General features: G+C 40.1%; 1 protein-coding gene across 18 annotated transcripts in view; it reads left to right on the top strand.

Moving 5' to 3' along the window:
• The window catches only part of LOC310723993 (mitogen-activated protein kinase kinase kinase kinase 4-like), a 66,527-nt gene that overhangs the window by 3,632 nt on the left and 35,443 nt on the right, over positions 1-27,452 (top strand). For all 18 annotated transcript variants that reach the window (XR_014532881.1, XM_083537642.1, XM_083537641.1 and 15 more), the window contains exon 3: positions 23,704-23,760. Coding sequence is in view for 17 of the 18 variants with exons in the window: in XM_083537642.1 (XP_083393768.1) it covers positions 23,704-23,760 (57 nt within the window). In the remaining variant the exon portion in view is untranslated. The remainder of the gene's footprint in view (positions 1-23,703; positions 23,761-27,452) is intronic.

Raw genomic sequence — 27,452 nt, 5'->3', positions numbered from 1 at the left:
TAAATATTGACGTAAAAATTGACAGCCTATATATATATATATATATATATATATATATATATATATATATATATATATTTTAATATTTATTAATTAGGGCTGGGCGATATGGCCTAAAAAAAGAAATCCCGGATTTTTTCACAAAAAATCCGATTTGCGATTTTAATCAATTTTTTTCCCCCTGCTTAAAATCAATCTGCATATGACAAAAAAAAAAAAAAAAGGTTTTTTTATTAAAGAAAGTTTATTTACCCTTCTGGCATTATAACCCACTTTGGGTTAAAGTGCAATCAGAAACAACAACCCAAAAATACAAGATGGCGGCCCTGCCATTGTAAATTGTGAAATAGAACGTAACATAACATAAAATCTACAAAGAAAAATGTTTTATGAGTGTTTGAATGTGGAACATGATTGAAAATGCACCTGAGGTTTTGAGTGATTTTGCCTTTACTTTTCTCCAAAACTCCACAGTAAAATGAGATAAAATTTAACAGAGTAATAGACAGGGACACTGTAAATAAAAATAATTTGAAAGATTGAGCAAACCTATAAAGAAAAGTGTTTTATGAGTGTTTGAATGTGGAACATGGTTAAAAATGCAGTGATGTTTGCAGTGATTTTGCCTTAACTTTTCTTAAAAATTCTACAGTAAAATCACTGTTTGAGTGTTTGAATATGGTGATTTAAATGATCTGATTTTTCTGTTTCTTAATGGAAATGCCGTTCTGAAGCGTCTTTACATGTATTTTGGTCGCTTTCACCACCCGTACCGTAAGTGTACAATTGGACTCGCAACACTAAACAAAGTGCGGCTGCTTAACAGTGTATTTTCAACATGCGGCTGCTTAATTTTACTTGGGAACGAGTTCTTCTCTGCTCGCTGCCATGTTGTTTGTGTATCTGTATGGCAAACGCGCAGGGGGAGGGGGCGGGGGCTGAGTCCGTTCGAAACTATGGGAGCCCAGAGGGGAGCGTCGGCGGACATTAAAGAGAAACCCGATTTTTATGAAAACGATTTATCGCCCAGCCCTAATATTAATATATATATATATATATATATATATATATATATATATATATATATATATATATATATATATATATATATATATATATATATATATGCACAAAACAGATAAAAAATGTTGTTACCTATTAAATGTGTCCAGGCTGAACATCCACGTAAAGAACACAAGCAGAGAAAAGATGATGATGATGATCAGGAATGTCTCTGTTATCAGTCATGTTTACATCGCTGACTCCCACTGTCTCATCCACGTTAACCCCAAACTTCTTGTTGCTTTCTGCCTGCTCATTCTTAGCTTTCTAAACTAGTCTACATCTGTAGTGAGTGAAAGGCAGGACATTATACACCATTGGATTGAAAAATGAATGAACTAAAAATATTGACCATATTTAACCAAATCATCCATCCATCCATCTTCTCCCGCTTATCCGATGCCGGGTCGCGGGGGCAGCAGTCTAAGCAAAGATGCCCAGACTTCCCTCTCCCTAGACACTTCTTCCAGCTCTTCCGGGGGGACACCAAGGCGTTCCCAGGCCAGCCGGGAGACATAGTCTCTCCAGCGTGTCCTAGGTCTTCCCCGGGGTCTCCTCCCAGTGGGACGCGCCCGGAACACCTTCCCAGGAAGGCGTCCAGGAGGCATCCGGAACAGATGCCCGAGCCACCTCAGCTGACCCCTCTCGATGTGGAGGAGCAGCGGATCTACTCTGAGCTCCTCCCGAGTGACTAAGCTTCTCACCCCATCTCTAAGGGATCGCCCAGCCACCCTGCGGAGGAAGCACATTTCGGCCGCCTGTATCCGGGATCTTGTCCTTTCGGTCATGACCCAGAGCTCATGACCATAGGTGAGAGTAGGAACGTAGATTGACCGGTAAATCGAGAGTTTCGCCTTGCGGCTCAGCTCCTTCTTCACCACGACAGACCGGTACATCGACCGCATTACTGCAGGAGCTGCACCGATCCGTCTGTCAATCTCCCGTTCCACCCTTCCCTCACTCGTGAACAAAACCCCAAGATACTTAAACTCCTCCACTTGCGGCAGGAACTCCCCACCAACCTGACGTGGGCAAGCCACCCTTTTCCGACTGAGGACCATGGCCTCGGATTTGGAGGTGCTGATTCTCATCCCAGCCGCTTCACACTCGGCTGCAAACCGTCCCAGTGCATGCTGAAGGTCCTGGTCTGATGAAGCCAACACGACAACATCATCTGCAAAGAGCAAAGACGAAATCGTGTCGTCACCAAACCGGACACCCTCCGACCCCTGGCTGCGCCTAGAAATTCTGTCCATAAAAATTATGAACAGAACCGGTGACAAAGGGCAGCCCTGCCGGAGTCCAACATGCACCGGGAACAAGTCTGACTTACTGCCGGCAATGCGAACCAAGCTCCTGCTTCGGTCATACAGGGACCGGACAGCCCTTAGTAAAGGGCCCCCGACCCCATACTCCTGGAGCACCCTCCACAGGCCGCCGCAAGGGACACAGTCGAATGCCTTTTCCAAATCCACAAAGCACATGTGGACTGATTGGGCAAACTCCCATGAACCCTCCAGCACCCTGTAGAGGGTATAGAGCTGGTCCAGTGTTCCACGGCCTGGACGAAAACCACATTGTTTCTCCTGAATCGGAGGTTCTACTATCGGCTGTATTCTCCTCTCCAGTACCCTGGCATAGACTTTCCCAGGTAGGCTGAGAAGTGTGATCCACCTATAGTTGGAACACACCCTCCGGTCCCCCTTCTTAAAAAGAGGGACCACCACCCCGGTCTGCCATTTCAGAGGCACTGTCCCCGACCGCCACGCGATGCTGCAGAGGCGTGTCAGCCAAGACAGCCCCACAACATCCAGAGACTTGAGGTACTCAGGGCGGATCTCATCCACCCCCGGTGCCTTGCCACCGAGGAGTTTCGTTACTACCTCGGTGACTTCAGCTTGGGTGATGGACGAGTCCGCCTCTGAGCCCCCAGCCTCTGCTTCCTCAATGGAAGATGTGACGGCAGGATTGAGGAGATCCTCGAAGTATTCCTTCCACCGTCCAACGACATCCCCAGTTGAGGTCAACAGCTCCCCACCTCTACTGTAAACAGCATTGGTGGGGCACTGCTTTCCCCTCCTGAGGCGCCGGACGGTTTGCCAGAATCTCTTCAAGGCCAGCCGATAGTCCTTCTCCATGGCCTCACCGAACTCCTCCCAGGCCCAAATTTTTGCCTCGATAACCACCCGGGCTGCAGTTCGCTTGGCCTGCCGGTACCCGTCAGCTGCCTCAGGAGTCCCACAAGCCAACCAGGCCCGGTAGGACTCCTTCTTCAGCTTGACGGCATCCCTTACTTCCGGTTTCCACCACCGGGTTCGGGGATTGCCGCCTCGACAGGCACCGGAGACCTTACTGCCACAGCTCCGAGCGGCCGCTTCGACAATGGAGGTGGAGAACATGGTTCACTCGGACTCAATATCTCCGGCCTCCCTCGGGATCTGGTCAAAGCTCCGCCGGAGGTGGGAGTTGAAGATCTTTCTGACAGGAGGCTCGGCCAAACGTTCCCAGCAGACCCTCACAGTACGCTTGGGTCTGCCGAGTCTGTCCAGCTTCCTCCCCCTCCATCGGATCCAACTCACCACCAGGTGGTGATCAGTTGACAGCTCCGCCCCTCTCTTTACCCGAGTGTCCAAGACATACGGCCGCAGGTCAGATGAAACGACCACAAAGTCGATCATCGACCTACGGCCTAGGGTGTCCTGGTGCCACGTGTACTGATGGACACCCTTATGCTTGAACATGGTGTTCGTTATGGAAAACTGTAACTAGCACAGAAGTCCAATAACTGAACACCGCTCGGGTTCAGATCAGGGGGGCCGTTCCTCCCAATCACGCCCCTCCAGGTGTCACTGTCGCTGCCCACGTGTGCATTGAAGTCTCCTAGTAGAACGACGGAGTCCTCAGTCGGAGCACTGTCCAGCACCCCTCCCAGAGACCCCAAGAAGGCCAGGTACTCTATACTGCCGTTTGGCCCGTAGGCACACACGACAGTTAGAAACCTATCCCCGACGCGTAGGCGCAGGGCACCGACCCTCTCGTTCACCGGGGTAAACTCCAACACATGGCAGCTGAGCTGGGGGGCTATAAGCAAACCCACACCAGCCCGACGCCTTTCACCATGGCCAGTGTGGTTCCAGAGCCCAGGCCGTGCGTAAAGGTGATCCCGACTATCTCTAGTCGGAACCTCTCAACCTCACGCACAATCTCAGGCTCCTTCCCCGCCAGCGAGGTGACATTCCACGTCCCTAGAGCTAGCTTCCGTTTCCAGGGATCAGGTTGTCGAGGCCTCCGCCTTCGACTGCTGCCCGATCCTCTTAGCACCGGCCCCTTACGGTCCCTCCTGCAGGTGGTGAGCCCACTGGAAGGCGGCCCCACGTCGCTCCTTCGGGCTGAGCCCGGCCGGACCCTGTGGGGGAAGGCCCGGCCACCAGGCGCTCGCATACGAGCCCCAACCCCGGGCCTGGCTCCAGGGTGGGGCCCCGGCTGCGCCATACCGGGCGACGTCACGGTCCCTGATGTAGTATCTCTCATTAGGGGTTTTGAACCGCTCTTAGTCTGACCCGTCGCCCAGGACCTGTTTTCCTTGGGAGACCCTACCAGGGGCATATAGCCCCGGACAACATAGCTCCTAGGGTCATTCGAGTACTCAAACCCCTCCACCACGTTAAGGTGGCAGTTCAAGGAGAGGATTTCACCAAATCAATGGATTAAAACTAAAGTAACAAGCCTTTTTTAAAAATGTAAGAAATAGAAAGTACAGATATTTGTGTAAAAATTTATAAAATGAGTAAAAAGTTAGTGAAGTAAAGTATTGATACCATAAAAATCTTAAGTAAAGCATTTGTACTTCGTCACTTCCAACCTCTGGTCCAGGGGTCCCAATTATAAACGTGCATGCAAACGTGCACCGTATCATGCAAAAGGTTGTGATTTAATAATTTTTTAAAAAATTTGCCGGGAGAACGTGCGCACCTGTAAGGGGAATGGGCGTGGGCACGTTTCCAGCCCTGTTTTGTGCGTTCGTCAAGTTTCTAAATGAGACCCCAGAGTGGCCCAGAGTGGTGGTGCGTCAGTAATAATGGTCAGTGTGGAAACACGGTGCACCGTGTGTAGTTAAATGGACTAAACGAAGCATCAAGACACATTTTTTAATAAAAAAAAATTTTTAACCTTTTTTTTTTTTAAATGCTTATTATAACTATATAAAGCTCTAAAGTCACATTGAGTTTAACAATCTTTAATTTAGAAATTTTAAAGTTTATAGTAGCTGCTTGTTGACGAGTGCATGTGGGATTTCACCTTGAACACATTCACTCATGCTGGATTTCTTCTTTCTGTAAAAAAACACAAAACAAAACAAATAAATCATTTGAGTATGAAAGATGAAGCAATTTGTGTAAATCAACATTTGTATTGTTTTTAATGATAATTGCAGATGGCAAGTTGACAACCATGTTTTAAAAAAAAAAAAATCAATATAACGTTAGGGCTTTAGCTACCGATTATTTTAGTAATCTAGTATTCTACCGATTATTAAAAAGATTAATTAAGTAATCGAATGTCATTTTTCTTTATTAAATAAATACACAAAAGAAAATAAGACTGATCTTTTAAAATAAACAAGTAACTTATTTCCCTTTTAGAAAAATTCACATTAAATCGCTGAAATCACATAGATTATCTGTAAAAACTAAACCCATTTAATGCATTTCATTGCCATACAAACATAGAAATAAAAAAAAAATCATAAATATAAAAATTAATTTCAGATTACTCTTTAAAAATAAATATATAAATGGAAACGCACTATACAGGGTTTTCTTTGTTTTAGTTTGAAATGATCCCAAACATTTGTGTTTATTAATCTTCTCCTCGCCCCTCACTGTTTTCTCTCCGTTCCCCGTTTTTCATTCTTCTGTGTTGTATGGAAGCTCGTTTCAGCAACCTAAAAAAAAGTTTGCCCAATTCTGACCTTTTTCTTGTAATTCCGAGTTAATTTCCGGCATTCTGACTTTATTTTCTTGCAATTCTCACTCGCAATTGCAAATTCAATTTAATACTATTTCTCGTAAACATCCAACATTTCTGGTGCATCCACCAGTAACCATGTTGTGGGCCTGAAGTTTGAAGCTGTTGCCAGTGTACCGTTGCCAGTGTACCGTTGCCAGTCCTAAACCATTTTCAGCAAACTTTACATTAATTGCAGTCCAAATTCTTCTTCATAGTTTTTAAGTTTAATCCTAGTCAGTAACTTAATGCCTCTTTAAACTGTGCTTGTGGAGCCATCTTCAGCAGTGGTCTCCAATTGAGAACTCCATCCAGAGTTAGGGGGTCAGAGACAGCTCAACACATTACCACCAACACAACTGCGTGAGTGGGGGGCACGGCATCCAAGAATCCCAGTTCACCAAAACAGTCTAAAACCATTATTCCTCCAGATTTTTCTGCTCATTTACCTAAGAAACACATTCACAAAATACTTGACTAAAATTCTTTTTGAACTTAGACCTGAACACTGAGTCTGGAAAACGTATTGGAAGATTGTTTTATAACTAGGGGGCTATGTAAGAGAATGATCTGCCCCCCGTCTGTACTCTTCTCTATTCTAATTACCAACAAATAGCCTATATCTTTTGATCGAAGTAGGCATGGCGGATTAAAATTTACCAAAAGTTCAGGTACTGTGGCATGAAACCATTCAGTGTTATGTGTCAGCAGTAGTATTTTATAATCAATGTAAGATTTGATTGGGAGTTTTGTAGAGTGTATGAGATGAAGTCATTTTTTCCGGTAAGGATTCTAGCGGCTGCATTCTGGACTAACTGGAGCTAATTTTTGCACTTACTAGAAACTCCAGACAGTAAGACATTACAATAGTCGATCCTAGAACAAAAGCATGAACCAGTTTTTCTGTGTCATGTAATCCTATTTCTTATTTTAGCAATATTTCTGAGATAAAAGTAGGCCGTCCTAGTGGCATTATCTACATGAGCTTAAAAGGAAAGACTGGAGCCAAGGTTTTTTGGTAAGACAAAAATACCGTTCAGAGATGCTCTGTAATCAGAAAGCCTGTTTCTGACTGGATGTTGGCCTGTAAGAGTACTTCTCTCTTTTAAAACTTAGTAGAAGGAAGTTAACAAGCATTCACTGTCTAATGACCTTTACACATTCCTCAAAATTATTAAGCTGTTATCTCTTCACTGGCTTTGCTGAAGCATACAACCCTGCACAATCAGCATAGCAATGGAAGCTAATACAGGTTTTCTTAATATCCAGAGGCAGCATATATAAAGAAAAACACAGTGGGCCTAAGACAGATTCTTGTGGAACACCAAACTTTACCTCAATAAGTGTAATGAACTTGCCATTTACATCAACAAACTGATAACGATCAGTCAAATGAGAACCGAGCAAGCAGAGAGCTGTTCCCTATATTCCAACAACTTTTGAGTCATTCAAGGAGAATATTATGGTTTGTGAAAAGCTGCATTAATGTCAAGCAACACTAACATGGAGACACAGACACACATGGTGGCACCAAGAAGTTAGAGGTAAAGAAACATTTCACAAACGCTTGATCAGATTGAGATCTGGGGAATTTGGAACAATGTGTGCAGTGTGGCAGGGAGCCTTGTCCATTTGGAAACACTTTTGCAATCAAGGGGTGTAACCTGGTCTGCAAAAATGTTTAGTTATACGTGTCGAAGTAACATCCACGTGAATTTCCGGATGCAGGTTTTAAGAGCAAAACATTTCTCAGGTGAGGTTGACACCATCTTTCATTGTTTTTTGGTCTAGTTCTGATGCTCTCCTGCCTGTTGTAGGTGCTTTTGGTGATAGACAGTGAACAACATTGCACTCTGATCTCTCTACAGCTACACAGCTCTATACGCATTGTGTGCTCTAATTCCTTTGATCAGCGCCAGCATTAACTGTTTCAGTATTTTGTGCTACTTAAGCTCTTCTGTGGATCTGGAAAAAACGAGCTAGCTTTTACACGTGTATTACTTTGAGATTTGTGAGGCCGTGATCCTGGTTTACTGGTTGTCCATTATTTAGGCCAGTAGCACTTTACAGGACCTGCCATTTTTAAGATGCTTTAACCCAGATGTGTAACTATCACAAAAATACTTATTGTAAGAATTGACCGCTCAGATCACACACTCATTTATCTAAACCTCTGCTTTTACTAGTACCGTAATTTCCGGACTATTAAGTGCACCCAAATATAAGCCTCACCCACTGAATTTTACAAAGATTTTTATTTTGAACATAAATAAGCCGCACATGTCTAAAGGCTGCAGATGTCTACACTGAAACTAATGAACTTTACACAGGCTTTAATGAAAGACAGTGTCTGTTACACAGCTTGTATCTAAACAGTAGCCTACCAAGAAAGCCATTGTTCACTGTCTTCCTCCTTCCTTTCACAACAATTTCTCTCGGGAGTTTTTCTTTCACCATCGGTGAAGCTTTTCTCCCGATGCTGTGCAGCTCAGAACACAGGTGAAGTGCGTTTTTTCATGCCCGGTTGTTTTCAGCGTGACGAATGATTCGCATTTTGTGTTGACAGTCCGAGTGTAGACATCTGCGGCCTTTAGACATGTGCGGCTTATTTATGTTCAAAATAAAAATCTTTGACAGTCCGAGTGAGCGGCAGGTCAAACGTCGTAGAAACATCATCCATATTTATGATGTGGTGCGGCCTGATTTAGTGGGAGCGCATCTGATTTAATATAAAGAGTTTCATCTGAACTTGTTCGGCAATTTCATTGGTCTAATGTTTTAGAGCTCAGTTTTTTGGCTTGAAGCTTGTGAAAAACCCAGGAAAAATACATAAATTAGCCGCTTCGTTGTTTAAGCTGCGGGGTTCAAAGCGTGGGGAAAAAGTAGCGGCTTATAGTCCGGAAAATACGGTAAATAATTGTCAGTAAAACTTGCCAAAATTGCTGCAATGCAGTATCTGTTGGCGTTTACAAGGTGTTTTTTTTTATGCTGTCTGCCCTGTTGTGTATGCAAATGTTAAAAACTGTTTAACTGAGATTGTACCCTTGTTTGTAGTTAAAGGTAAACCACAACATTTGACCTGCCTCCTGTTTGTGTGAAATGATTACAACTACAATTGCAATGATTTTCAAACGGTGTTTAAAAGGACACCACTTTTTCATGAACATTTATCCTGCTTATTTGAATTATATAAAATGTGTGAGGCAACCCTTAATCTCAACCTCATGCTGCTTTAGTGGTGAGGTGGAGGGCAGACTTTATCTAATATAACTACAAGGGGAATTAAGAATATCTGTATCTTTTGGAGGCCACAGCTGATTCTCACAGGTGTCATGTTCTTGACTTTGGCTATTAGCCCAGTTCTTCAAACAGTGCTTTTACACAAGATGGAAAACGGTGATCTACCACTGCTCGTGTTGTCATCTACGTAATCTCCCACACTACGGAGCATGAATTTGGATGATGTTAATAGATCTGGGTAGGGAGGGGCTGCAGCTCCTGAAAATCTCTGGTAGTGACTTGGACTCCAAACTGTATCAGGATAGCATTAGTTCGCAGTCCTGCATGTCTTTGATGGTAGTAGGCTGAAGTATGGTAAAATTTCACCTCTAGTTGCATGCTTACCTCATCTCTCCGCCATGGGCAATGTGGTGGACCCATCAATATTTTGTGTATTCAAATAACTGGTTCTGTTGTGACTTTCTTAGGTTGTCTTGTTGTAGCATGTGCTTGAGTTGCTATCTATCCTATCTACACTCTTACATTTGCTTAAAGAGCACCTTGATAACTCTAAGAAAAATAGCTTTAAATCCAAATAAGAGCCAGCAAGCCCTCCCTGCCATTTTCCAGCAGTCTAACTGGCACTCATTATTTTGCTGGATGTGTATCACGAAGCTGCTCACGAAGGTGGACCTTGTGTAAGGATTTTGGGTTTTAGTTGTAGAAATTGTTCCTGGTGCCTCTGTTCTGATGAGGAAGAATGCTATAAACTGTGTATGAATTCTTGACTCCATCTTGTCATGTAAAATAAGAATGGTGGATGCTTTCTGGCGGTGCTGGAAAACTGGATCCATTGGGAATTTGTGTTTTAGTGCCTTTTGAAGTAGGGCAGTGTATTGGTAAGAAAACAGGGGCAGTGATACGATATTTTGCAGTATATTGTGATACTGTAAGCAAGGCAATAATTGAGATATATTTTAGTTTAGGAATAGGATATCATTTTAGGAAATCTAACTAGCTAACTAGTGTTTTACATTTAGAAGCTACACTTCAAGAGAGGCAAGAAAATAAAGAGTAGGAAAGATTATTATACATTGGTATATATGCCCGAGTGTGCAGGACATGCTTGTTTTTCCGTGCCTGACTGCATTTCTGCACACACTGCCACAAAGTTAAAGACAAACAACACACGGATGTTTTAATACCATTTTACATATTTCCGCCTAAAAAAGACACACAAACAAAAAATATTGCTGTCAGCGCAAGTCAGTCAATGCTATTGCTTTGATTCAATTCAATTGTATTCATTTTATTTGCAAAGCGATTTTTTACAGTGTACATTCTCAAAGCAGCTTTACGCCGATAAAGCAGTTATAAGGTTGTATAAAAGCATGTGTAAGTTTCTTGTCTATAAGTTTAGCCCTTATAATTGTTTATCCCTGATGTGCGCACCAGTGGCGACTGTGTTTACTTTCTTTTCGGCTTCTCCCGTTAGGGGTCGCCACAGCGGATCCTCCGCACGTTTGATTTGGCACATGTTTTACGCTGGATGCCCTTCCTAACGCAACCCTCCCCAATTTATCCGGGCTTGGGACAGGCACTAAGAGTGGCTGGGGATGGTTCCCTGACCGGGAATCGAACCCGGGTCGCAGCGGTGGGAGCGCTGCATCTTAACCACTAGACCACCAGGGGACCTAAGGCGACTGTGTTTACAATGGAGGAAATTTTTAAAAGCTTTAAACTGCTTAAACGACACTGCTGCTGGCCCGGACAAAGTCAACTACTGGTTTTTAATAACACCGACCCCAAAGCACTCTGCCGATCCTCTTGGAAAACCGTAACACCATCTGGAAGTCAAGAGATGTTCCACCTCACTGGAAAGAGGCAATACTTATACTTGTATTTAAACCGGGCAAAGATCATAGCGATTCAAACAACTCTCGTCCTATAGCCCTGACCAGCTGTCTGTGGAAAACCATGGAAAGAATGCTAAATAATCATTTTGGGTGGACACTGAATACTGAACACCAAATCAGCAACTACCAATGTGGTTTTAGGCGAGGAAAAAACGCTTAAGACCATTTTGTAAGACTGGAAACATTAATACGGAATTGGTTCATCAAAAAAAGAGCACACTGTGGCTTCTTTAACCTTGAAAAAGCTTACGATACAACACGAAAATATTAAAAGACTTGTACGAAATGGGCTTTTGAGGGTACCTTCCAAATTTCATCGCCAACTTCTTATCCAACAGATGTTTTCATGTCTAAGTTGGAAACGCCCAGTTGAACCTATGCACACAAGAATTAGGGATGCCACAAGAAAGCTTTCTGCCAATTACTTTTTTTAGCATAAAAATTAACAGCATTACAAATTTCATTAGACCCAGCATATTTAGCAGTATCTTTGTTGCTTATGTATCTCTGCTATAAAGGAAAAAATATGATCGAATATGTAATCCAAAGGCAGCTACAGTTATGCAAAAAAAAATATTAACAACTGGACAATTAAAAAAATGGTTTACATTGTTCAAAACGTGCGCTTCTGCCTCCTACGATCTCTCTATCCGGATCCTGAACTCTTTATGGAAAGCGAACCGATGAAAGTCCTCAAAGAAACCACGTTTCTGGGACTCACTTTTGATGAACTGTCATTTGTCCCAGATATGAAACTGTTAACAAATAAATGCTTAAAAAATTGACATTATGAAAGCACTGTCTAAAATAAAATGGGGCACAGACCATACTACTCTGTTGAGATTAGGCAGAACTCTGGTCCGTTCCCCAGATGGACTATGGAAGTGTTGTCTATGGTGCAGCCAGGAAATCCAATACCAAATATTGGACACATTACACCACCTAGGACTAAGACTCTCTCTCGGAGCATTCAGGACATCACAAGTTCAAAGTTTGTACATTGAACGCTTGAAATCGGCCTTGCACTACGTAACCAAACTAAAGTCGGACGAGAATAACCCAGTCTTCTTCCCCTTAATACCTACACTATATGAAGCAGGACCCACGTACATCAGCCCACTTGGGATCTGCATATAACTCCATTTAGAAAACAGGGATGCCAACCTAGACATACAAGCACAGACACTTACATACCACCTTGGAATATAAAGAAACCAAACACCATAATGGATCTGATCCAGTATAAGAAGAAAGTGACTCACCCAAATGAATATGAACAATTCCTGGATAGAAGATGGTGCTTCCTATTACATAAACCTGTATATACTGATGGATCCTGAAGGGTAACTGCATATCTGCAGCAGTATTGTTCGAACACCAGCGACGTGGTATCCGTATTCCTGAACAGAGCTCAATCTTTACAGCTGAAGCTCCTGCCCTGCTTTTAGCTCGAGCAAATAGAGAGCAATCAAGCAACTGTTCATTCCAAACACTTGAAACTCTAAAGACTGAACATCCCATAATTACCTTCTTAAAGTGGACTTCCTAAAGAGACAAATCACAGCAATATTTTTTGCTTGATACCAAGCCACCTTTGGACTGTATGGCGACCTACAGGCAGCTCTCAAAATTAAGAAGCTCTCAAAATGTAAATCATAGACTGTAAAATTCCAGCCTTAGACCTCAAACCAATGATAAACTTGAAAAAGTGGCAAATGGAATAGGACCAGTGCACAGATAACAAACTACATCAAAGCAATACTAAGATAATTCCTCAACTTCCATTTCAAATTCAGACACGGCCCGACCATATATATATATATATATATATATATATATATATATATATATATATATATATATATATATATAAACGAGTTGCCGTTTTGTGTGCTCCAGACTCGCTTTTCCTGCTAAACAGAGAAGTCGACATGTCATTACTGTAAAACAAACATGACCATAAAACACATATTAATGGACTGCAATACACTTAAAAACACAACACATCTTTTCTACTCAGAAGGTACATATGAACGAATCCTCCAAAATGTATCACCAAAGAAAAAAAAAACTAGAATACTTACAGAACTTTAAACTGAAGGACTCCATCAAACTCACTGAACTCTGCAGTAATCACAATCTGTAAAAGGTTCTAATATCTCATCACGCCCACATTGACTTTGCCATGATGATAGCCACCGCCGATGGCATAGCATTAATAAACATAAACACTATAGTGTGATCAGGGTGTACGTTGTGATGCCGTAGAAGAAATACTTAAAGACTTAAAAAAGGACCTACTGACTTGACTTCAGGGAGAAATCATTTTTTATGCACCTGCTAGACAACTGCAGAAGAAAGCTCTTTATCTATAGGTTGGGATATAAACTCAAAATGAAACAACCACGATGAAACTTGTTTGATTGGAAAAAAAAAATAATTGATAGTGTTTTAAGAATCAATACAGTGAGAGCAATTCTCGCGTGTATTAATATCTTCTTACACCCCTATTTTTAGGGGATTCCTTCTGTGGAAGAAGATGTGCACATGATCATGCCCCTTTCAGCAGTGAGCGAGGTGATTTTAGAGCAAGAGAGAGAGTGTTTGCAGAACGGTGTCACTTCAAATGTGTGTCTCTTTTTCCTCAGAGGTCTCAGACCTTCAGGTGTGATTGATTGTGTCCAGTACTGCTTATGAACAGGTGGTGTGGCTGGCATTTGTCACTGGCCATGGTGCTGATGTGTTCGAGGTTTGGTGCAAGTGTAGTGATGCTTCACCAATGATGCCTGGTGATGATCATTACTTCTTTTGTCTTAAGCATCTACGACAAACTATCTTACCTCAACAAAATGGCATGTATATAAACAGGTGTCTGAATTCCAGAATAATCCATTTCATTTTAAGTGAACTGATTTTAACTTTTCTTAACAATTTAATCTCCATTTTCTTTGTTTCTTATTGATTATAATTCAAGTATAAATAAAAAAAAGTGTGTATAAGCAGCAGCTACGGAATTATTTAAATGAACACAGTTAGGAATTACGTTATGTGTTGACCTGGTGTGTCATCTAAACCAAATTAGAAATTGTGCTGTGGAGACTCTAGCACTTTTTGTAGCACTAAATTGTGTCAGATTTCTTTAATGTTTAGTGGTTCATGAAAATGCATTGTCAGCAACCGAATATCAATCCACATGAACGCACACTGTTACTTGGTCATTTTAAGTGGTTAATTCTGCTGTTGCTCCACCAGTCAGAGAATGGATTCTTGTGCTTTGTTCTAAAACTTCAGTTTGATATGGCTTGGCTGATTTGTGGTCACTTGCGCTTGACCTACCTGTGTCTAGTGTCTGATGTATTAAAACGCAGACAGATCTGTCTATTTTATATGTAGCTACACAATGTGAAGTCTCCAGAGCTGCTGTGCGAGTCCCATCGTAATTAATCTCAGCTTAATTGCAAATTGTTCTGTTTGGCACAACATGGACTTCCATTTTTTCTTATACGCACTATTTTTAGGCAAAGTGTTGCTTTTAATCAAGCAACAGCGCAAATTTGTGCGAAGACTATTGCGGGAAGGTCTGAGCAAAAGATGGCCGCAGGAAGCTGAGCTTTTTGGTGGCGGTGCATCTATACAGATCATCTCATCACCCCTCCCTCCTCCGGAAAAACCAAAGCAATGGGATTAAGGTCCGTAGTGAGGAATGGTGAGAGCGGGTTGTAGTGCTGGAGTTTTGTGACCTGGAATAGAAACTAAAAACTTCAAAATCTTGCACCTGTTTTTTGCTTCGACGGTACGGCCTGCGCCACCTTCTTTTGAACAGTTCCATATTTCTAACCTTCCTGCCATCCAGCCGTTAAATTATATTTAGTTCCTTCAGTGTATTTAATAAATGTGCTTTAGTTAAACTCCAGTTCGCAGCAATAAAAAATTTAAGATTTAACAAAAGATAATTGCACTAAAATTGTACATGACCGTGTACAATGAATTATACGTGTAGTGGGACTTGGTGCAAACAGTGGAGTGCAAACAGGATGATCAGAAATAATGAAATATTGCATGTTATATTAATAATAATGATGATAATAATATATATAATAGTATAATAAATATATCTAATAAATATATAATAATAGTCTGGGGGGGTAATAAAAGCTACAGCTCTGGGGAAGAAGCTGTTCCTCGGTCTGTTAGTGTGTGTCCTGATTGTCCTGTATCTTTTGCTCGATGGTTGGGGTAGGGGCATAAACCATATCGAGGTTGGGGAGCTTGTTTCCCACAATCCTCTGTGCAGCCTATCCAAACCTATCTAACTATCCAAACCAGTTCTCTCTGGTTCTCTAAAGTGCACCTGGTGTACCACGCTGCATTACTATTAATTATCGGATGTGTTGCATCTTGGCGGATTTTGGTGCTTGATTTGAGACTGCGCATCAGTAAAGCAAATGTTTAGTGATTAAAAAATATCTTTCGCTGGAGTTTATTTTTTTTATGAACAGAAAGGATGTAACTAAATGTAGGTTTTAATTTTGCCTCTTTTTTATATTTATTTATGTATATTTTGAATCAAAATGGTCAAGCAAATGCGTGCTGCGTTAATCATGCGTTAATAAAATTAGCGGCGTTATAATGGATTTGCCTTAACGAACCATTATTATATTACTATCTTCAACACAAGACCAAAACATAACTATAGTAATGTTGAACAGTGTAATGTACATCTTAAAGTATCAGGAGAAATAATCATAACAAAATGATTAAACCTAACAAATCAATTATTACAATAATTTATTACATCTGTTTCTATTTAAGTGGACAGTGAGTGGATACGCACAGTATACAAGTCCATAAATATATGGACAGTAATTAAAATTTTGTTTTAGTATATTTTTATTTGAAGGCATAATTTTATTTCTTGCCTTCATGCTACAAAACTGTAAATAATTTATTCAGAAATCCTCAACAGTTCAATTAACTTCAGATTTATTAATATAAATTAATTAATAATTTATACATTATTTGCTATAGTTTAAAGCCTATATGTTTATTCCTAATTCGCCAGGGAAAAACTCCCTGAGATGGTATGAGGAGGAAACCTAGAGAGGAGCCAGTCTCAGAAAGGAACCCATCCTTATTTCCCTTTTGGGAAGTTTTGATTGTTGACACCTTCTTCTTGGAATCTTGAACTTTCAAGGCCAAGATTCCAGGAGGTAGGTGTCAACAATCAAAACTTCCCAAAAGTAACCACAGCGGATCTACGGCATGATGTAAACCATTGGGAAACCAGATTCAAGTTAGTCTAAGCATTTAAAAAAAATGCTAGCGCTGCTCTTAAACAACATTCTATAAACAAATAAATAAGAAGACACATAAGACATGCGTGAATGTTTTACCTGCTCACAGGTCATAACTTATTGCAGATGGGCATTGACCCTGAAGTACTTTTCAAATGACCTTTTGTAGATAAGGAAGTAATTTGTTCTGCAATGTCCGAGTCAGTCACGTGATCTGAATCTTAACCAAAATTTTACTTCGATTTCACTTGCGTAACAACTGAAGAAAAAAAAACCTCACGAGAACAAGCAGGAAGTAAAGACGGCTGTAGTACAGACCTGCAGCGCTTTTGGTAGCATCAAGAAAGACCATTTCATTTATAACTAAGTTTGTTACTCGCGGTTCTTTAAAAATTGGGACGTTCGCCTACGTGGTTTCGAATTGAAAAATCCTTAGATTAAAGCATCCAGCGTTCTAATGGAATATAATCTATAAAACAACATTGAATACTTAATGTCAACTCCAGTGCGCTGTGGTGCAGCTGAAAGAGAAAGAACGTAACTATTTATTGACCCAACTGTTCATTAGAGACTTTCTCAAAGACCATTTCTGATTTCTTGAGGACATGAATGCTAAACACACACAGACACACACACACACACACACACGTTCATGTTTATTGAGTTATTTTTGTCTGAGAGTGGCTCCTCTTTTCCTCCTCCTTTTCCTGGATATCGGCCGGGTGTCAGCTGACTGAAATAAAAGGCTGTGATTGGTTGTGGAGCAGTGTGCGTTCATCCTGTAGCTAGGCAGACTCCTTAACTGTCATGAGAACACAGGCCTACATTTCACTATATTCCAGCTCCAACACACACACACACACACACACACACACACACACACACACACTTTGCTGGTTACTGCTAGCAAACAGAGGTGAATGTTTTCTTAGTTTTGTGAGACATTGTAAGGGCAGGGTGACAGGTTTTTTGTTTACATGAGCATTGTGAAACTTGAACAGTCATTCTCGGAGATGTCTACTCTTTGTAAGACACCATATGCCAGAATGTTTTTCTGCTTTTTTTATGAGATGGTAATTGGTTGGATATTTTACTCAGATGCTCTAACACACAGGATCTCTTTACAGTGAACAACCTCACACTGACTCACTAGCACTGTTCTCTGTTTTCTGTCAGATTGTCTGACTTTGTAAAACTACGTGATCTTTTTTAATTAGACCCAGAGGAACAAGGTATTTGTATAATTTGCCCAAGTAAGTAATGATGCTGTATTTTTCAATAAATGTGCCAGGGTTTTTTTTTCTCTCTGAGGCATTACATCAAGGTTCTTAAGTGTTTCCTACATTTTATATATAGTACACACTCACAATTACTGTCTGTGGTTTTAGGTTTCGTTTCCAAGCCTGGCACCTGTGCCAAATGTACCCGTATCCCACCCCCTCATTGCCATTAAGTGTGTTTTGCAATATCTGAACACAATTCGTATCGTTGTACCTAACATGGGTTATCAATGAACAAGACACCTAATATGAAGTGGGATGATGATGATAATGATTGTATTATATTATTACTACCATTAGATTTAGGCTAGTAGCTTTTTTTCCATAAAGGTAGAGAATGCAATCAGGCAGGGCAAGACAGGCATGTCCCGCACTCTTTCAACCTGCGCTAACTTTGGGTTTGTTTATTGATTTCTTTTTTTAAACGTTTCCATCTGAAAAACAAACCACACATAAACAAAATACACTGCCTCTGCGCAAGTCCGTCAACGCTGCCAATACTTCCCATGGGAGTTCTAACCCTGCGGCGGAAGTTTTTACAACGGCGCCCCTTCAGGTGGCAAGTGGATATTAATGTGTGCCCTTGTGCTATTTGTGCTATCTATCTAGCGGTTGGGATAAAACTCAAAACAAACCAACTGCTATGAATCTTGTACTAATTATTAACATAAGTGCTTTATATATCGACATTTAATGCTGAACAGCAACAAATCTGTTTTTCTAGTCAGCATGTTAAAGTGAAAGTGTTGAGATTAATTCAACTAAATTTATTTTCAGGTGGGGTGCTCAGCTTAGCTTAGCATAGTGGTTAAGGCATCGGCCTTGGGACCAGAAGGCTCTGGATAAGGGCGTCTGCCAAATGCAATAAATGTGAAATGTAAATGTAGTGGCTCTTAAACTTTAGCAAGAATTCAGTCAAGGCAGTGACATTGCGAAAAAAAAACATTGGAAACATGTTTGTTGCACATCAGCATGAGGGAATTGGATAAAGGTCAGGCTGAGGGAAAAAAGAAAACGATGACAGTCCAGCACTGCTGACATGATCCTCTTCAGTTAGCTCTAATCCCAGTACTCCCAGTTTCTTTGTAAGAACTACCAATCTTTTTCTTTAATAAAGAGCAATACTAAATAAGAGAGCAAATAAGATGGGTCTCTTAAAATGAACAAGTAATTTATTTTCTTTTTTTAGTAAAAAATGACCATTTTATTGCTGAAATTGCACACAGGAATATCGGTGATTAATATCAGCTCATTGCACTTGAATTGCCATATTACATCAAAATACAAATACAGTGCGTTTAAAAGGTTGCTCTGCATTGGCTGCGTAAAGTAGATTACAGGAATCCGTGTAATGAAACTCGTAATTTTTCTCACTGATGTGTTTATGTATTACATCTCGCACAGTTTTGTGACGTGGTTTTCTTGTCCCCGAAAAAAACGGCCTGAATCTGTGTATTTAGTGCCGGGTTTAAAAACATGCTCCACTACTTACTCTACACAGCTGCTGCTTTGGCCCGAATCCTCCTCAACCCCTCACTGTTTTCTCCCCAGTTCCTCCATTTCTCATTCTGCTGAGTCCTCTGTGTCTACCTGTCCAGATCGCGTCAGTTTTAATGGTCCGTGGGAAACGCAGTTGGACTAAACAAAGCTTTGATAAATTTTTGTAATCGAGTTACTCAAGGAGTTGTTCAGCCCTAATGTAAACTGTTCTGTACTTTTAAAACAGAAATATGTCTAGTAGAAGAAAAAGCATCACAGCTTGAGCTAGCTAGCCTTATAATTTGTCATTGAAATAGTGCTATCTTCTATTTAGCAAAGCGTATTTATTGGCTGGCTGGCTACTGTATAAACACGTTATTATTTGTTGGTTAAACATTAATACCATAGATGAAATATATTTCCAGAAGTTATCAAATTTCTTGAATTGTTGTAATCTTTGGACTCAAATGCAGTGGCTTCAATATGCCTGTGGTGGTCAGAGCCTTTTATAGAATAGTATACAATAGCCTTTATTTGTTACATATACATTACAGCACAGTCAAATGTGTTCTTTACTTGCTCGGAAGCTGGTGTCAGAGCGCAGGGTCGGCCATAAATCGGTGCCCCTGGAGCACAGAGGGTTAAGCGCCTTGCTCAAAGGCCCAAGGGTGGCAAAACCAGGGTTTGACCTTCCCCTGACCTTCTTGATCAGTGACACAGCTCAACCCTCTCAATGCGTGTATTTTAAAAAGTAAAGTTAAACTTTGTTGCGCAGTAGTGTACACTCAGCACAAGGAAGTTTTAAACAAGTTTATGTATTTTACACATTTTAAATTTGTATGCAGGATTCCGAAAATGTGCGTGTGGAATGGCATTAAATCTGATTGTTTTAACCAAGATTATCTTGCAAGAGTTTATTATAACCACATTCCAGCAATTAAGTTTTTTCTTAATTCACAATTTTTCCCATTATTTCCCTTATTTTCCTGTTATTTCCTATGGAAAGTTTCCAGTCCTAATAATTCCTGAAATTGTTCGCCCCTATACACACGTTCTCCTCTGCATGCATATCGAATTTCTTCTTAGGTTTATAATTTGCCACGCATACAATCTTTTTATTAACACACTATAAGACCTTGAGTATATTGCGATGTTTTTGATGCATCATGCAGCCGGTGTTTAAAATATTAATGAGTAACTATGGTACCCGATGAAAGATTATTAAAGTTTCTTTCGGTCACTCAAATCATGTGATTTAATCATAACCATGATCGCTGTTGGAATCTATTGACACACCCCATTGCCAGCACAGCCCTTCTGTAACTCAAATTTAGACTTAATAAACAGTGCAGGCTTCTGACGGCCAAACACTGCATCCACGTCTGCTTTATGACTGACAGCATGTGCTATGCATGTTCATTTATGCGCTGTACACATTCTGTCGATTTAACAAGACAGACACATTCGAAATGTTCCTGACCTGCTCATATAAAAAGTCGCGTTTGTACGAGGGACACGTGCCTCTTACAAAACGACTCGTCGGATTGATTTTCATGTCGAATAAGGCTGTTTTTCTGTTTGTGTCTATGGTAACGCCTCTGAGCTATTTCAAGCGGAGGTGATGGTGTGAATTAGCTGTGAGCTGGAAGCCTTCTCACGCTCCCTGGTGTTTTGTGTTCAACTCGTTTACACGGCTGCTGTTGAATAGAATTGTCGATTTTTGTTTTTTTCAGCTTACTTCCTTTGAGGTTCATCAAATACATGCAACAGGACTGTCCAGCTGCAGAACTTGTATTATTATTTAGTGCTTATTTTGTGCTTGTATTCTTAAAAGGAAAACCCACTGTTTGTGTAGATTATCTGTTTGACTCACACACTGTTCACGCTTTTATAAACACCTGCACTTTGATGCCGTATCCAATCGGTCAGTCTTGCGAATGCTGTCATGATTGGTTGTGTCAGAATGTCTGCTTTGCATATTTACAGTCTGGAACGCGCACGCACGCACACGAAAACGCCTCACTGTTTGTTCCAGAAATGCTTTTTTGCCTCCTCTCCCTGCTCCCTCACATTCTGACACTCTTAGCTCTTGCGATACCCTACAGTCTGCTGGCCTGATGGGTGGGTTAACAGCTGGAGGGAGGACAGGAGCTGGTTAAAAAGGTTAAGTGCTATTTATAGCTGTGCTGCTGAGAACCGAGGGACTGTTTCTGTGTACAGCTGGAGGCTTTTAAAATCGAGCGCACACACACACACACACACACACACACACAGAAAATAGACAAAGGAGTGTAGAACATCTAGTGGATTAAATCTGCTACGCTCAAGGTCATTTTTAACAATAATATTTTAACTAAATAATAATGTCATTTTTCTAACAAACAAACATTGAATGTGGGGTGATTAGTCGGCTGATTTTTGGCTTAAAAAAAAAAAGATTTGTGCTGCAAATCAGGCTGATTAAAGGCAGGCACATCGCTTGCAGGAGAGAACATAACTCTCCCATACAGCAGGTGGCAGTAGTGTGTATTTGGTCTCCAAATACACACTAAACGGAAACCGGAAAAGCTAGACCTCTAAATATATAAAGCAAGCAGTGTTTCTACTTGCCATGATCATTACTAACAGATTAATGTAGCCTTTTTTCTTTTTTTTTTTTTATCCTGTCTGTTAAATTACAAAGACAAGAAGTGTGTCTAGTTTGTTTTTTTGGTGTGCTCATTCGCTAAGCCAATCAGCCAATTGGGGCTCTCTTTCTCGTCGATGAGCTTCGCCTGCGATACGACGTGCAGAATCTGGCGAAAAAACATCTGACTCCGTGCGAGCAGAGCCAACTGTGAGAGAAAAAAAAAAAAGCAGACCAACGCTCAAAACACCCCCAACATTTTCCCAACCGCCAGCTAGGTGTGTCCCGGGCTTTAAGTTCTCATCATTCGTTCTTCATCTCGCCTTTTATATTTCATTGCTTAAACATGCTACTTGTGGAGAGAGAGTCTCCAAACAGCTGTAGTTTAGGCTGCAGGCAGGCACGGGGACCAAAACCTGTTAACACGTGCACGGATTGGAGAGGCTCGTGTTGCTTAAATTAAACAATCATTGTACAATTTTCTGTATCACCTCTTATTAATTAACTGTAAGAATTTATTAGAAGAGAAGGGAAGAATAAAAGAAAATCGGCATCATTTATCGGCCATCAGATGCCCTGATTCTGAGAGATCGGCATCGCTGAGAGAAAAACCCACATCGGTCGTGATTGTGCATGTTGTTAGTGATGTTACAATAGTTTCACTGTGCCTCAGTGTATATGTGACAAATTAAAGCCTCTTTCTTCTCTTAGTTTGCTCTTCTTATGTATATGCTTCTTAAATGCTGGGAGAGTGGGGTACACAAATACGCCTTCTGAGACAAGAGACTCTTTTTTTTTTTTTTTTTTTAAACTGTGTCGCAGGCCAGCATAATTCAGTCTGAGGAAAAAATCTTATTCTGCTGCCAGACATGTGATCGACAAGCGAGAGCACGTACCCCATCACTCCCACTCACTATACCTTTTTTTTAATGAGATGTTTTACTTATTAGAACAGTATAAAAAAAAATGCAAACTATATTTAGACATTTTAAAGCTTATAGTAGCTGCTTGTTTGTGAGTGCATGTGGGATTTCACCTTTCAACGAATTCTCTCATGCTGGGACGCTTCTTTCTGTAAAAAAAAAAATAAAAATCACCACCACCACAACAAAAAGCAGCATTTGAGTTTGCAAGGTGAAGCATTTTGTGTAAGTCAACATTTGTATTGTTTTTTAATGGTAATTGCAAGTTGACAACCATGTTTAAAATGATCTAAATCAAATATAATAAAACATTGTTTTGACAATTTGTTTAGTTAATAAGCATCTACAATATAATTGAATGTTGTATAATGATTAATGATGTATGCATAAATTAAATAAAGAAACATAAAAAAAAAGGCATTTGAACATTCATTAAACTACACCATTTTCACATGATGAGGATTGTACAGTTTCTGCTCACCGTGCTGATGTTTCACCTTCATCCCTGACACCAGTGTGTTTACTTTTTATGTGCTTGTGCTTCACTGTGGTACTTCTATTCCACACAAGCTCCACTTTGAATAACTTTGAGTTTTCTTTGTTGCGTTTGATACAAAATGCTCCATTGCTTTGGATGACATGGGACGCACACGTTTTCTTGCTCCCGGTTGACCCTGTACGGTCCGCCCTTTCACACACAGCTGTGTTCTCTTATTGTCAAACAAAACCCGTAACTTTAGCAGCACAACTAACCGCTAACAGCATTCGTTTACAACGTTTTTTTATTTATTTTTATTATTGTTATTGTAAAAGCTTTTTTCTTTTATGCAACCATTTAAAGCACCACTTCTTTCTCTATTTATGTCTCATGTTACTATTTGTCTTCTGTCTGTGCAGGGACGGCATGTCAAAACAGGACAGTTGGCAGCCATCAAGGTCATGGACGTCACAGAGGTAAGAAAACGTTCTCATTAACCTAAAGTCTGAATGTTCTATAACAGTGTTATGCAACTGCTTTCAAAGATAATCATGAAGTGCCTATTAGGGAATTATAGGTTTCTGAGACAGTAAATCTCTCCAGGTACATTTCTACAAAATAATTGTTTGTAACTCAGGAAGGTGTAAAGTACAGTAAAGTCTATGGGTAGTTGACGTCAGGGGTTTCACCACATATTAAGTGGTGTCTATTGGGAAATTGATTTAGAACCATTTTACTGTTTGCGATTTTAATTTAAAAGCACTGGATGGAAGTTTAGACTGCATTCTTAATCTTACACAGGCTCAGGTTTTTCTAATTATTTATGACATCTCACATAAGTATTAGCAGTGTTTAATGTGTAATAATAATATATAATAAATAATAATATTTGTCCTGCATTGTTGACTGGATCGTCTAGAGAGACTCATACAGTCCGAGACGCACTGTGTCATATCATTCCAGCCCTACAACAACTCGGTTCATGGTGTGTTCATCTTCGGGATGTGGAAAGTGGTTCTGGATTCAGGAAGTAGACAGCAAATGTCTTTAATGTCTTAAATGTCTTTTTTTTTTTTTTTTCCCTTATGTGTACCCACCTAATAGACATAACCCTGGTTTCAACCAGCTCTAACCAGCGATGTCTTGATAAGGTTTTTGCCCTTGAAATAATCATTCAAAATTAAGCTAAACCATGGTGGCTTTGTGCCTGCTGCTTGGTAACAGAAATGTGGCATAAGATCTGTTAAATAATAAGGCTTTTAATGTAATTTGGGCTTTTACATTGTGTGGGGTTTGATTAGAAAAGAAACGGCAGCCCCCCAGTGCACTGCATAGACAAAACCCTGTTACTGTGGATGTTCAACAGTTTAGACACAGTTTTTCAGGCATAAACAATAACCAATTAGTACCTTATTTTAGATGATGCCATTATTGAAACCAGTCATTTTACCTTCTCGCGTTTGAAAGCAAGTTCACACTATAATCCAGTGAGCGTTAGACATGCGGAGCCTTGGTGGATCATTAGCCCCAATTCATCTTATAGTAGCCCTAATTTGGCTTAAATCAGCAGGACATCTCTGATGCATCTTTATAAAGTCATGTTGGTGCTTATCTACATGGAAATAAATTAAAAGAAAGTCACTGAGCAGCTCCTGTCGAAGAGGCACATACACGTTTAATCCCATCCGAATAGAGCAATGTCAACACGAGAAATGAAACGACTATCCTTCCACTTTAAACTTCCACCCCCCCTCCCCATTCCAAAAGCGTTTAGGGTGGAAATCAAATGTAAATATAAACAGTGCTTTAAAATCCCAGTATTCACAGTAAAAGAAAGAAAATATATTAAAAGTTTAAACTGAGGACCGTTAAAATAAAAAATATAAGGTAATTTTTAAAGTTCTATAACTTAAATGCTGTAAATGTAAATCCTTCCCTGAAAAATACATTATCTGAAATATTTGGATTTACCTTTTAGCATTGATGCTGCCTTTCCAAATGTAGACGCTGTCCATTCTATAGGGACTGCAGATGTTTTTGAACTGAGGGTTTCTAACAAGCCGTATGGTCATCAAAATACAAAGTGACCTTCTTTTATTTATTTATTTATTTATTTATTTATTTATTTATTTATTTATTTATTTATTTATTTATTTTTTCCTCCTTTAAAACGATTTCCTCAGTTTAAAGCTTTTGTTTTCTCTGTCCTGCGTATGTTTTCTAAATGGTTTGCAAATCATTGCATTCTGTTTTTATTCACAGTTTACATTTTTCTGAATTTTTCGGAATCAGGGTTATAACCTCCACTGTTCTGGGACGATCTTCTACTAGGTTTTGGAGTGTGGTTGTGCAGATTTTGCTACAAGGGTGGTAGTAAAGTCAGGTGGTGATGTCTGGTGAGGAGCCGGGGGGGGGGATCCCTTAGGTGTCCAGTAGAGTTGAGGTCAGGGCACTGAAGATTAGAGCTGCAACTAACGATTATTTGGATAATCAATTAATCAGACGATTATATACATACCGTAATTTCCAGACTATAAAGCACACCCATATATAAGCTGGATTTGAAAAAGATTTTTATTTTAAACATAAATAAGCCGCACCTGTCTATAAGCCAGGTGTCTACACTGAAACTAATGAAATTTACACAGGCTTTAACTGTTTAACTGTGTAACGGGGGAAATATGTTGTGGCTCCTTTAGGAGCATAGCGGTATTTTGGGAACAGCCTGCCGCCGCATTTTTCCGCTATTACTGCATGTGTGGAGACCGAGGAATATGTCCTTATTATTTTCTGATGCTCATTTCTAAGTTTCTTTGACTAACCCATAACGCTGTTGCCAAGGAAAATAAAAGAGCACGAGTTTTGGAAACCTGTCTGTGCTTATATGATTTCTGTTGCAACTGGAGTTAGAGAGCTCTCCCTTCACCCAGACTCAACGCGTTACAACGGCTTGTATCTAAACAGTAGCCTACCAAGAAAGTCATTGTTCACTGTCTTCCTCCTTCCTTTCACAACTATTTCTCTCGGGAGTTTATCTTTTGGCATCGTTGTGCGTTTAAAAAAAAAATTTTCTCCCGATGCAGTGCAGCTCAGAACACAGGTGAGGTGCGTTTTTTTCGTTTCCTTTCGGAAATTTCATTAGACTAATGATATGTCGCTCAGTTTTTTGGCTTGAAGTTTGTGAAACCGGGAAAAACCCACGAAAAATCCATTAATAAGCCGCTTCGTTGTTAAGCTGCGGGGTTCAAACCTTGGGTAAAAAGTAACGACTTATAGTCCGAAAAATATGGTATGTATTTTTTTATTTAATGTTTTTTCTTCGATTAATTGGATAAAAAAAACAACTATTTTTTAAATGAATGTTTTGCTTATTACAACTTTAAAAAAACCTAAATAAGGGGTATTTATGTATAAAAGTGTACACAAAAATGCCACATGTTGAGTTTATAGATCTTTAATTTAGACATTTTCATGCTTATAGTAGCTGCTTGTTGACGAGTGCATGGGGGATATATATATATTTTTTTTAATTCGCTCATGCTGAGTTGCTTCTTTCTGTAAAAAAAACTAAACAAAAATGCATTCAGGTTTTTCAGCTTCTCCTGATGTTTGGCTCGTAGTGCCGTCTTAGATAAATTTCCTTAATTACAGCCATATTAACTCCACAAATAAGACGCTCGGGTTTATGTCAGTAAACATATACTCAGCCTATACTCAACAATAATAATAGATCTATATAAAATGATCTTGCGGGCCGGATATAATTGTACATCGGGTCAGATGTTGAGTTTGACACACATGCTCTAGAATATATAATTTAATTTTGCATAGGTCAAGTTTGAAAAACAGAAGTGATTGTTGTAGTTGACAAATGCCCTAAAAAGGGAATTAAATTTTAGGAGTGCATCTGAGTACAAAAGCATAAACATTTGCTGAAAACCACAACAGTGACTAAAAATTGACTCGTTTACTGCTGCTGTTATTTGCTGCTTTTAGATTTAGTGTTTGTTCGCACTGTTTTAATTGAATCATCATGATGTCGATGTTACAAACAAACAGTTTACACAATAACACTTCAGTAAACTACACCATTTTCACATGATGAAGATTCTACAGTTTGTGCGTCACTGTGGTACTTCTATACCAAACGAGCTCCGCTTTGCATAAC

This window comes from Silurus aristotelis, assembly GCF_946808225.1.
Source record: "Silurus aristotelis genome assembly, chromosome: 3".
NCBI lineage: Eukaryota > Metazoa > Chordata > Actinopteri > Siluriformes > Siluridae > Silurus > Silurus aristotelis.
Note: the sequence above shows the minus strand (reverse complement) of the source record. Positions and strands in the feature narration are given on the sequence as shown.